The sequence below is a fragment of the Cheilinus undulatus genome, linkage group 20, assembly GCF_018320785.1.
Source record: "Cheilinus undulatus linkage group 20, ASM1832078v1, whole genome shotgun sequence".
NCBI lineage: Eukaryota > Metazoa > Chordata > Actinopteri > Labriformes > Labridae > Cheilinus > Cheilinus undulatus.
The window spans coordinates 32,044,779-32,057,895 of record NC_054884.1 but is presented as its reverse complement, the minus strand read 5'-3'; the positions used below and the strand labels follow the sequence as shown (position 1 = coordinate 32,057,895).

The window sequence follows — 13,117 nt, the reverse complement described above, 5'->3', positions numbered from 1 at the left end:
GAACCACTGGTCTAAAGTCTGAACAAGCGGTGTCTTGTCCTGCTTGTTTATGGTCTTTTTTCACTAAGTATTCCAGTTTGGTTCAGTACAATGTGTCACAGTTCAGCAGATTAAAGTTCTCCAGCTGATGTCTGTCCAGCCTCTCTCGTTGTGACGGGAAATCTGTCTTTTTTTAAGATGAAGGAGAGAGCTGGTTGTTTAGCTTCTAAATGGCTCTTCATTTTGTAATAGTTTGGCTTTTAAATGTGGATTAAATTATGACAAGGGATGGAGAAAAGGAAACTGGCACTTAAATGGGACCTAGCTACTATAGCTCATATAAAAGCCACAGGCTTGCATGGTCACTTACCCCGCAAAGTTAATTTAATTGATAATATATCAGTGTTCCAATTAAAGGTATATTTGTGACAAAATGAGGAATTCTTTATATGTTAAAGGGGTTAAGCTAGTCTTTTAGCTCAGTACAAGACCCCTGACTGTGATATTGATCACCTCCATGCCAGATAAATTGGTTAAACTGTGGTAAAAAATCACTTTTTTGTTAACTGCAGGGATCATACTCAGTGTATTTCAAAATTCTGATGATAATTGCAGCACACATGTCCATTTAGAGCTTTAAAATACTAACTTTCCTCCGTTCCCGTTCATTCCTAATGATAGAAGCCCCCCACTTCCTGACCCTCAATGCATCATCAGAATCACATGACTGGCAAGAACCTATAGGCATAGAAAAGAGCCAAATCATCATTTGATCATAAACACTTTGAGCTCGGCCCCTTTGCTTGTTTTACAGGCGGGGTACAAGCAGGGTTGTTAAAATGCCATCATCAGTAATAATCAGACTATAAACAGGAGAAAACATCCCATGCCAGAATCCTGTTCTGTCTCTACAGATTCTGCATTCATGTGTTTATGGAGATTCAGTCAGTTAACTGCTCATATTACCAGATTCTCTGTGAACAAACACTAAATTTCTCCCACAAATCTGGTATAAATCAGCCTTAACTTCCTAAAATGTGAGCCCTGCTCTCGGGAAAAGCCCGGTTGTGGTTTGATGCGATTCAATTTGTCGTCATTTTCCAACATTTTTTTTCAGAAATCATGGGAGGAAACGAGTCTTGCTTTGAAATTTCATGGGGTTATGTTGAAATTTGGGGAAGCTGCAAATCCGCAGTGGTATTTTGTTAAACTCTCACAGCTCTGTGGTGCGGATTGAAACCGCAGAGCAGAATAATACAGTCTGGGGAGGAAAAACAGACTGCGGCTGGAAGGATATCACATAGGAGAAAGCTGGCATTTGTGCTGCTGACAGAGGTCTCATTGATGTGCATTTCTTATTGTCGACTGAGAAAGACAAAAGGCTCCCAAAAGTAGCAGTAAATATATCAGGAGAAATGTCAGTTTCATAACACTGAGGCAGTCCTAATGGGCCTGATTGTGTTATTGTTCTCATCATCAGAGAGAGGCTGCTACAGACAGAGAGCTCTATTATGCACTTCTCTTACTCCCACTGGAATAAAGTATGCATGCACGTACTTTAGACACCGACATATATAACACTAAACACTGTAATGTGCCTGACAAGGCTCGTCGCTGCAGCTCTGACCTTCTCTTCATGCTGGTCATGTTCTGCTGTTTGACACCACTGTCTGGCAGCGCTGCGACTCTGCCGGGTTTAGAGATTCACCCTCGATTCTCATCCCCGCCCCACCTTCAAAGGAGACTGGAGACAGCTTTAGAGATACACTTTAAGCTGCAGATGATGCAAGAAGTAAAGTAAAGAGAAAGTGAGGGAGGGGAAGAGATGGCGTATCTGAAGGTATTTGTGTTTGTCAGAAGCAGGAGATGCATACATGTGGAAGAGGAGTGAAAGGGAGTTTCATAATCTCTCTCTCTCTCTCCACAAAGAATTATTAGACGATGTAGGGACGGGGAGGCAAACACAGGCTGAGGATTGGCTAGGCTCACACAGCAGTGGAACATCAAAGCCCCAGGCATTAACCGTTTCTATCCCCCAGAGTGACAGAGAGGCTCGCTTTGAAGTGGGGAGAGAGAGAGAGAGAGAGAGATATGGAGCGAGAGCAGAAGGCGACTGGGGAGGAAGGGTGGAGATTGAGGGGAGGGGGTACTTTATTACCTAATGAAGGCACTGCGTTGGTAGAGCTTAAGATGGATATGGAGCGAAGGAGTAACCAAGACCCAGTATTTAATTTTCTCCCTCCCTTCATGGTGCTAATACTTCTCACTTGAGGGTAGCAGAGTTGAATTTAAAAATGAGTTTTTAATGCCCATCAGGGGTAAAAATGGTTCCAAGTTTGTGCTCGATCAAGAAGGACATGCTTAGGAAAAAGCTCATTAATTATAACCTTACAATAATATTAAGAATAAATAATAAAACGTTCCTAAATTTTGGCATCCCAAAAGAGACATGTTTAAGGAAAGAATGGTTAGTGTTGAAGAAGACAGAGCTACCCTGGGACGTCAGATAGACTGTTTCATATATCTACTGCATGGCTTTATTTCACATTCATCTGGGAAAGCTCTCATAGAAAGAGTTTGGGAAGGGCAGGACTTTTTTAAAAAATTCTTGAAAGGTAATTGGAGGAACATTCTGTCTTGTCACATTCTTGACAAGCCAATCAGAGCGACAAGACAAAATAAGGTTCTATGCATGCACTTCTCTGAGCAAAAAGGCTTCTGCTGCTGTGGTTGTGAATGGCGAAGCTCTTCATTGAATAAAATGATGCCTTGGCCGATCTTCTCTGCCAAGACAAGCTTTCAGGAAAATAAAATATGGTCCAGTTCTGATTAAACTGCTGCTTTCCTACAGCTACATCTGAGCTAAAAGCTACCACGGCTGCAGCCACTGGATACACCAGTAGACCCCACGATCACAGACCTATGCACAGTGGAAACCTCTTGTCTGTCATGAAAAGCTTTCAGTTTGGCTCTTTTTTCTTGTTTTGATAAAGAAACATCAAGTTCTGACAAAAACGCGGTTGTACCTTCATCCGAGCTAAGCACTCCACTAGCAGCCACTGTATACAACCACTCGCATTACAGCTCACCACCCTGTACCTCTCACAAAGTCATGCCAAAGCAGGTCGTCAGAAGAGCTAAAACATCTTTCACACCATGAAAAAGCTTTTAGTGTTGTTTTACTCTTTATTTCATACAGAAATGTGGTCCAGTTCTGATAAAACGGTTGCTATGTTGTAGTTACATTTGAGCTAATCACCACACTGGAGGCAGTTGGCTAGTACAAGTAAACCCCGCCCATAGCCACTGCCTTATTTTCTCCTCAGTGTATGATGCAGCTATGTACGGCTCTGAAAGTAGTCAGTCACTCAGTCAGTCAATCAGGCAGTCACATACACACCCATGTGTAGGACTGACCTCAGCAGTCAGCCAAAAATAAAAGGTAAGAGGTGAAACAAACACCAAACTGCAGTGAAGAAATACATGAATATTTTAATATTTTTTTGATTTTGATTGATTTGATTTATTTTGCACATTTTAAAATACATCAAAGCATAACAACAATAACAAAAATGGATGGACATTACCAATAAGCAATTAAATTTAAAAGGCATGCTGGGAAAATCCCCCCAAAAAACCTCTAGGGGCTTGAAGAAGAGGGCTCCCCAATATAACAGAAAAACTTTTAACTAAAGAAAGAGAAAAAAATAAAACAAAAAACAAAAGACAAAAACAATCAAGACAGAAAAAAGGACGTCAAGACACACACACATACACACACACACACACACACATACACACACACACAAAACAAAAGCTAAGTAGAAAACAGGAACAAAATTTAAAAAAAAAACTAGAACAACACAACGTCAAGAAATACAATTAACGACAGATATACAATTAACCACAGATGACAGATTTTGGTCTCATTAACATATTCTTGTAAAAATTATTGCTCCTTTCCTTCCAAAATAAATGAAGCTCTAAGCCCTTAACAGTGAGATCAGTCCCTATCACCTATACTGCAGTCAGCCACAAGGGGGCGATTGAAGCATTTGAAGCTACATATTTCTGGAGTTTGATGCTAAACTGCTGTCTTGAATGGCCAAAAACATATGCAGGATACAGATCTTTTGTCTAGATTCCTTAGAGAGGGAAATTGCACTCTCAAAAGCTTAATTTGAAATATTGATCCAGAAAACAGCAGCTTTTATTTAGATAGGAATGATGAGTATGCGTTTGAAATACAGAAATATAGCAATTACAGTTGCTAGGTCGAAGGTTTTATTTAAACTTCAAGAAAAAAAAGGTTAAACAATAGCATGCAATATTTTTTTATTTTCATATTTCCTGAATTTAATGATTCTCTGGGGGCCAGATAGAAAGCCGTGGGCGGCCTGATGTGGTCCCTGAGCCTCCAGATGATGATCACTGCTTTAAAGTTCTCTCTGGTGGGTCGATATCCAAAAGTCAGTTGCAACTCCATATTCATTAAGTTGCTGATGTTCCAGAAAAGTCTTTAATATGCTTTCATTTGGATGGAAATGTCTCTGTCTCTTTGTTCCATTATATCTTATGTTCCATTTCAGATCTAAACTACCTCGTTTTCATTGAAAATATTTGATTATCACTGAAAAATGTCAGAAATTTAGGGCTGGGTTTGTCTTTAAGGGGCGGGTCCTGATGTTAAACCAGTTTAGAAGGACTACTTTAAATGGTGTTTTGCAATCTTCAGCCACCAGTTAGATATCGTGATTATGATTTTGATTGTCTTGCAAAATTGTCATGCCATACATCATGGGATTATTGTTATGCATTCAATGTGAAGGCTATGGTATGGTTCCGTACCATATTGTTTTGTGTTACACTGTCCTGATTAGTATTGTATCGTAGCTTTATACCCTTACTGTCTAAACTTATCTTAGCCTCAATCATAAATCATATACACCTTGACCCATCCATAACAACCCAAAGCTACTGTCAGCTGCCTGCAAACAAAATGGACATTGACTTTTTCTTCTTTAAGTTCTTGAACATTCACTTTGAGTTTGATATTGTTGATCTGGTATCTAATACCAATGTTCAGTTAACAAGACTGATACATTATTGTTTTAAAAAACTGAATTATTTGTGTGCAACAGCAAATGAGGAGCTATAGCTGCATATCCCCCAGGATGGTCCAGTTTGATCAAGTATGGTTTAGTATGGCAAACCCCTAAAATAGTTTGTGGCAGCAGTGTAATTAGCAGTTACACTTTTAGCAGTGTAATTCCTGAAATCTACAACCATCTCCACTGTCTTTAGAGCATTGAGCTCCAGGTTGTTTTGTCTGCACCGATTACCAGATGGTCCACCCCTCGCCTACAAATGGGGGCTGGAATGGGGGAGACTCCAAAGAGGGTCGCAAATTTGAGGATCTTGGCGTATCGGTGACTGTAGGTTTTGCTGTTAATGTAAAGGGAGGAGAGCAGAGGAGAAAGAAGGTGCTGACGGTCCTGCTGTCTGTTCTGCTGTTGCAGGGGCTTCTCACTCTACCACCTGGAAATAAAAAAGCACAGAGCATACTGGCTGGAGTTACATGTCCGCACCTTCTGCTCAGGCATGTGGACATTAACCTGCAGGGAGGACTGACGGCTAGTGATGCCAGCACTGCTAATGCTAGCCACACTCAGCAAACCTGATTACATTAACTGTCACATAGGTACAGCCCTAGTCCCACTTTACAAGACTGTTGGGGTTGAATGTCTCATAAGACCCCTTAGGGCTTGGGAAATTGTAACAGGAGAGACAGTCTCTTTATCTAATGTTGGTGGACTGACCCTTTAAAATTGCCATGTTGGAGGCTTTTAAATGCAGCAGCTTATATAACTGCCAGGGGGATTGTGCAAACCCAGCTCATAGAGAGACTAAAGGGGTATTAAAGACTCAGTGAGTGACTCTATAGTCTCTAAATTCTCTAAATGAAGATAACAGCTCACCCGAGATAACATTTTTCAATTTGGAGGGCGGACAAGTCATTGATTTCCATTTTTTTCCCTGATTTCCCTTTTGTCCCTGATCCCACCTCAGTTTACACACTCAGTGTAATACCCGGAAATATTATTGTTTAAATACCAGGACCTCCATTATTTATCACCTTGAGTCATCTCCAGGGGAGATGAGAGGAGAGGCGTTCAGAGCTCCGGCAGCCACCTCATATCTGAGATGACGAGTCAACTCGCAGGCTGATACCGCGAGTGGCTCTGGACGGCGGCCCAGCTGGTCTCCACGGGTGTTTGTACACGTGTGTGCACGCATGCGTTAATGCCGTCAGTCACTCTTTGAAACAGGAAGTGTGTGATGTGGCTGCCCGTAGCAGCTGAGCTCTCAGCTGCACAGTCAGACCTGTTCCCACTTTCCTTTTCTTTCATACTGGTTTTCCTTTCTTCTTTTTATTTCTGTGTGCAGCCTCAGCGCATTGGCTCAGGAGCTGTGAATGTGATCCCCAGCAGCCTGCTGCATTGCAGATAGAGATGATGAGCACACAGATTTGAGTCCTCACATTCAAACACAGTTAAAAGAGAGAAAAAGTGAGCCCTTCCAGCCCTCCAGCCCTGAGTCATTCTTCCTCGGTTGAGTGGCTTATTAATGCCTCCTCTGTCTCCACTTTTAGCCCGGTTTGATGACCAGCACCCCCTTTCCCATCAGGGCCGAGCCTCCAGCATTCTCAGCTGCCATTTTCCCTCCATTTTGGGAAACCCATGTGCCTCATTTTTGGGTCTAGGGCCGGGGTGACTCAGGCAGTAAGCAACACATAGACACAGAGAGTCATGCACGTGTTCACTACTTCACTGAGCTTTACTCCAGTAGCACAGAAAGCGCTCGCTTTGAACCAATGAAAGGAAAGGATCAAGGTTGAGGTGCTGCTGATTTTTATAACGGTGAGAAAGAATGTTCTCACAGGCCCGGCACACGGAGGGATTACTTTCCTTTACGCTTTACTTTTTGGAGAAAGAAGCCAAGGATATCAGTGAGAGGTGGCACCAATTAGCAGTCACAGCTTTCCCCAAATCTTTGAGTTTTTCTCAGGATCCCAGGACGGTAAATATATTTCAGGTATAGTGTCAGAGAAATCTTCCCATTGGTTAAATCTGACATATTATAAACGGGATCTTATTTTGTGCCTTTGATAACTGTTTGTTAGGATAGCATTGCACTCAACATGCAAAATCAAGAAGTTGGGTCAGAAACAACATAGATATTTATTTTATTTGTGTTTTTTTTTTTTTTTCAGAACACATAATACAATAAGGAGGCTAGACTTGAGTATTTATCGATATGTGTAATGAGCAGAAAGGATATGATTTCAATACCACTGCCCCACATTTGGCTCCAAATTAACAATATTGTGTCTGAACCCAAATTCTCTATTCATCTTCATAAATTCACATGCAGTCAGCGGCCTTCAGAGATGCCATGTGGTTGCTATTCTTCATGTGTGGACTGAATTACATTACATAGGAATCCTACCATTGACTGCTTTTCTTTATTGTTATTTTCAGAACATTAATATTAGAAATGCAGTCTAGAATTTTGTGATAAAATATCATGTAGCTGCCAGCGGCTAAAAATTATGATATCAACAATAACTTTGTTTTTAAAACAGGGGTTTATAAGTGCTTTGACAGATTTGCATTGGCGAACACTGGTGAAAGCATAAGAACACAACAGCAAAAATGAAAACCAGAGCATAGGAGCCCAAGAAAAAGACATCTAACAAAGTTAACCCAAATACAAAGAAGCCATCTTTTGCTTGTTTACATTCAGGCAGTAGAGTATTATGTCAGCATGGCTGTAGGCTTTAACCTTTACTTCAGTGGCTTGAAGTGGAGGCTGGTTGTGTCAGAGAGCATCTGACCAGGATCGATGTCCTGAAGGGATAAAAATGCAGCTAATCATTTATTCAAAAGGACATAGACGTCATACGCTCTGCTGCAATCAACTCACTCGCTGTGGATTTAATTATTGTCTCCAAGCTCCCTCAGCCAATCACAGCTCATTTAAATATGACGTCCTTCCCATTGATCCCTGCTTCATCAATGCTAATTACACCACACTGTTGCTGGCAGTGAAGGCTTTATTACAGCCTTATATTCACTTTGGTTGCTGCTGAACAAAATTTTATTTTATCTGGCGTTCATTGTCATAAATGTATCCGTCTATATGAGGATTTCTGGCAGTGCACTCCCTGGAAAGTCAAAGCACGCTGCCTGGCTAACCCAGGGAGCATCTGTTTAGCATAACCTTCACTGCCAAGCTAATTTTCAAAATAAAATAAATGGTTACATCTATGACAAGATTGTTCCTGACTGCAGTTTACTAATACTGGCTTGCTGGTATATCTCATATACAGAGCTCACAGCTCTAGTAAGAGATTTCAATCCAAACTGTAGTGCTGTTTATTACATGTTTTCCCTCGTTCTATCTTCCAATAGTTCCTGTTTCATTTCAGCGATTCTATCTCAAGGACAGGACTGCAAAACGAAAGAAAACTCTGGAAACTCAACTAAAAAATATATATATAAAGACAGCAAGAAGAGAGAGTGGAAAAAGGACAAAACAACACAGAAAAGACTAGAAACTATACTGGGACAGAATGCAAGGAAACACAAGGCAGTAAAACTAAAGACAGTTATATGAAAAAACAAAAAACTCTGGAAACTCAACGAGAAGAAAACATTTAAAGACAGCAAGAACATAGAGTGGGGAAAGATCAAAATAACATAACAGAAGAGAAACTAAATGGGGACTAATTATATGGTAACACACAGACATTAAATTAGAGACAAGGTTAGAAAAATTAAACTGAAACTCTGTAAACTCAGCAAGAACAAATTAGAAAGACAGCGTGAACACAGAGTAGGAAAAGGACAAAGCGACACAAAACACAAGAAAATTTTCTGGGACTAGAGACTTAATGAAGAAAACAATTTAAAGACAGCAAGGATATAGAGTAGGGAAATGACAAAACAACAGAACAGAGGAGAAAATAAACTGGGAATAAGTGTAAGGAAACACAAGGATGTAAAACTAAAGACAACACTTAACAAATAATAAAACAGGGAAAAAAATAAAGACAGCATGAAAAGATAGTGGGAAAAGGACAAAATAACACAGAAATACCAGAAACTAAATTGGGAATAATTATAAGGAAACACAAGGAAGTAAAACTAGAGAAAATGACTGCAGAATAAAACAGAAAGTAAATCTGGAAACTTACCTAGAAAAAAAATGTAAAGACAGCAAGAACAGCGAGTGGGAAGAAGAATAAACAATAAATCAGAGACTTGAAACTTAACTGGGAATAATTATATGGAAACACAAGGAACATGGAGACACACGCAGATTAAACTTGGAATCACAAGCTAGACTAACAAAACAAGACCATGACATTACCAGCTTTGGATGGTTTTCTTTTTAACCTTTGTCACAGGTAAATTTACCTGAAATCAGTTCTTTTCTAAAACACCAGTTGCTAGATACTACTAGAATATTTATCAGACAGCTTTGGCACTAGAGACAAGGCAACTTTTTGGTTGGCTGGATTACATAATATCAAACTGATGGGGTGACTGGCATATTGGAAAAAACCCAATAACAAATAAAATGGTTGTAATTGTCATTCTCCATACTGGAATCATCATATAAACATGTTTATTCTTGACACCTGTCACAGTTTACCTACTGACTTCTTGATTTCTTGCTCTGTGACTGAGAGTTTGTCTTCAGGTGTGTTTGTTTTTATTTAAATTCCAGTTTGATTGTGGCTTGCGTCAGCCTCTTGAATTATTTAACCTTTTGTTTTTTCTCATCAGACTGTCATTAAAGATGTCCCTAGGCTTGAGAAAGTTTCTCAGCCGTTTGGAAAAATGTTTTCATAACTGTGATAAAGTTAGATTACATGGAATAAAAATAAAGGAACACACAGGCTTTATTGTGTAGAAGTTCCCAACCTTTTTTCACCCACATTGTGAGTTTGTGGTTGATTTTATGCCTCTAATATTCTAGCCTCCAGTAGCACGCGTAAGCTTCTTCATCCCTGCGTTATTTGAGTTTATTCTGATCAAATCTACATATTGACGTGTTTTAAAGCCCCTCAAACTTTTCTGAAGTATTTGTCAGAGCCTCTCGTCTTCCTCACCTCTGACAGAGCTGTAGGGCATCAGGTGTGACGAAGAATCAGGTCCGCTGCTTACTCACACTGGCGGCGTCTAATCTCATTTAACATTTGCTGGTTCTGAGCGTTGGCCCTGAAGACACAGCGTGGTGTGAACAATCGGCAGCCAGCGTCAGACGGCGCTCACTCCATGAATAAGACATTTGTCTGCTGAGCTAATTAATCCTGAGAGGGGCCGGATGGCATCTGCCTCCGTGCCGCGTGACAGACACCAAGAGGGGGGAGATTTTAGGACAGAACCATGTAGGGATGACTCGTTTTTTCCTGCTGCAGTTAGCAAATACGAGAGCGGGAGTCTGACAGCTGCCTGAGGACACTGGCATGAACCAGAACCACCTTCTTGTGTGTATTTATAATGGGTTTGTTTAAGTCTCCCTGCGTTCCTGTACATGCTGACTGAGGTGTTTCTTTGCTTTTTCTCCCTCTTTCTCTTTTACACATGAACAAACAGCGACCAGCTCAGCCCACCTGGAGGACTTGGCATACCTGGATGAGCAGAGACACACTCCATTACGCACCTCGCTGCGCATGCCCAGACAGAGCACCACCTGCGGGCCGGGTCGCTCCGGGCAGGACCTGAGAGGTGAGCAACCAGGCGGTGCTAAAGAGAGAACAAACTCACGCACATGCACAACACTGACCCCATCATGTCCAGTGAAGGCTTGATCAGTCAGTGAGGTGCAGACAGTGATGCTGACACCAAGCGGCTTTGTTTTGTCTGTGTTGTTGATATGAAGACTTTGCCTGAACCATAATACAATTTACACACAAGGGAGACCACCATGTTTCTGTTGTTCAGTTTACAATTTAAAAAACATACAGATTGTAATTAATCCCATAGTGTGATCAAAATAAACATATCACTTCAGTGCAAGACATTAGAGAATGTATTCAATGCAAACAAGCATTGCTTTCTCACTGAGCATGCAAACTTTTCACCTTTTGTATGAAGGTTTGGGAATAGAGTTGATGCTTTTATTCCATTTTGCTGCTGCCAGTTGAAGCTTTAGATAGCTGTTAGCACCTTAATTGCAGTGTTCATTTTGCTGACTAAAACTATGACTAAAAATGTCAGTTGACTGTATTTCTCCATGAAGAAGACGAAACTAAGACTAGCTGAAAATAGATCTTTGGTGATAAAGACCCTGGCAAAAAGTAAGTTTAGTTTTTGAATTTAAAAAAAGTCTAAAATGCTGGACTAGCTGGATTAATTCAGGGCTGCTGGACATCCAGGATCCTTAATAATTCTTTACTGTGGGCAAGAAGCATGCCAGTATTTATCACCACTCTATTTTAACTAAATTAAATATTGCTCATGTATTAAAATGAGTGCTTTTAGCCATTTGTTTTACGATTTAGGTAATAAAAGGTGCAGTATGTTATTTTTAGCCTAGTAGCGTCTAGCAGAACAAACTTGGTAAGAATGAATCAATGCATATAAATAGGCCTATCGAAATAGTGTTTAATCACCTGAATATATAAAATCGTTTCATACTTACTACCTCCGCCAAGGAAGTTATGTGATCGGGTGGGTTTGTTCGTTTGTTTGTGAGTTTGTTTGTGAGTTCTTTTAGCAACATAATTCAAAAAGTTACAGATGGATTTTCATCAAATTTTCAGGAAATGTCAGAAATGGCATAAGGAAGAACTGATTAGATTTTGGGACTGATCTGGATCACCATCTGGATCCAGGATTTTTTTTTAAAGGATCCTGTAATATAGGTAGGTAGGGCTAACGGCCGAGGTCTGCACTGTTACCACTTTACACCAGGAGATGGCAGACATTAACTTATTCAAAGTTTTGGAGTTTATAGAGTTTGAAAGACGCACGCCCAGTCCAGGAGATGAGTTGGAGGGTAACAGAGAGAAAGACAGTGAATTGTAGCAATACTCACAATACTGGGAGGAATAGAGAAATATTCACGCTCTGCCATGACTTCTACACGAAGCCAATGCTTTGCCTCACCGTGTCTCCACTCCACCGGGGAGGGAGTAATTGGCGAATTACATTTTGGGAGTGATCTGCATCACCGTCTGGATCCGGGAATGTTTTTAAAGGATTCTTCACTATTGGGAGATAGGGCTGATGGCGGAGGTCTGTGCTCTCTGAGTGCTTTTCTAGTTGAGTCCTTGATTCATATAGGGAGGGTCTTCTCCATGGAGTCCACCATCTTGGATTTTTGCATCTTGCATGTTTCTACAGTACCAGAAGGAACCAAATAACAGAAACCCATGTCTGTAAGTTCTACTCATTGCAACAGTCGTCATCAGAAGTGAGCCTTGCAATCTAGAATCTGACTGTTTAATGTCGCTAATATTCCCTATTTTTACAAACTGCACCTTTAAGTTTAAAGGGAACAAATGTAGGTTTGTATTTGCTACAAAGGATGTTTGTTTTCATGTGAAATCCTGGGGTTTTCCTCCTCAGAGGTCAACTTTTCTTTGTCAATGCACCATAGTAACTCTGTGACCTACTGACTTCCTCATGACCTTTGGCTTGTGCCACAGGATGAGAATGTAATATGTATGTAGTGCTGATTTACGATTGGGTGAGTGTACATTGTTTTGTATTTTGAGATGGCCAAGAAACATTGTGCAATTTGGCTGTTTGGCTGTTTGGATCGATCTGCCGTTTGTGGATTATGTGCTGTATGTAGAGTAGCGAAGAAGAACCGAAGGACCCACTGCAGCAGCAAAGAATGGTGACAGGTTTTCTTCCAGATCCGCGCTGAGGTACATGACAAGAAGTGACACAGTTTATCAAAAGTTAAATAACTTTGGAATGAATAGAGCATAATGAGAGAGAGAGAGCCTGTAATGCAGCCCCCTGTATTATTGTTATTTTAATACTTAGCGGTAAAACTCAATAATCAGCAGGAAAACAACCTTCACAGATGCTGTACATTGTGATTCTATTTTGTT

General features: G+C 40.5%; 1 protein-coding gene across 6 annotated transcripts in view; it reads left to right on the top strand.

The window, feature by feature from the left end:
• Positions 1-13,117, top strand: part of tanc2b (tetratricopeptide repeat, ankyrin repeat and coiled-coil containing 2b) — a 312,489-nt gene that overhangs the window by 236,139 nt on the left and 63,233 nt on the right. For all 6 annotated transcript variants that reach the window (XM_041815330.1, XM_041815329.1, XM_041815328.1 and 3 more), the window contains one exon: positions 10,647-10,778. In XM_041815330.1, coding sequence (XP_041671264.1) covers positions 10,647-10,778 — 132 coding nt within the window. The remainder of the gene's footprint in view (positions 1-10,646; positions 10,779-13,117) is intronic.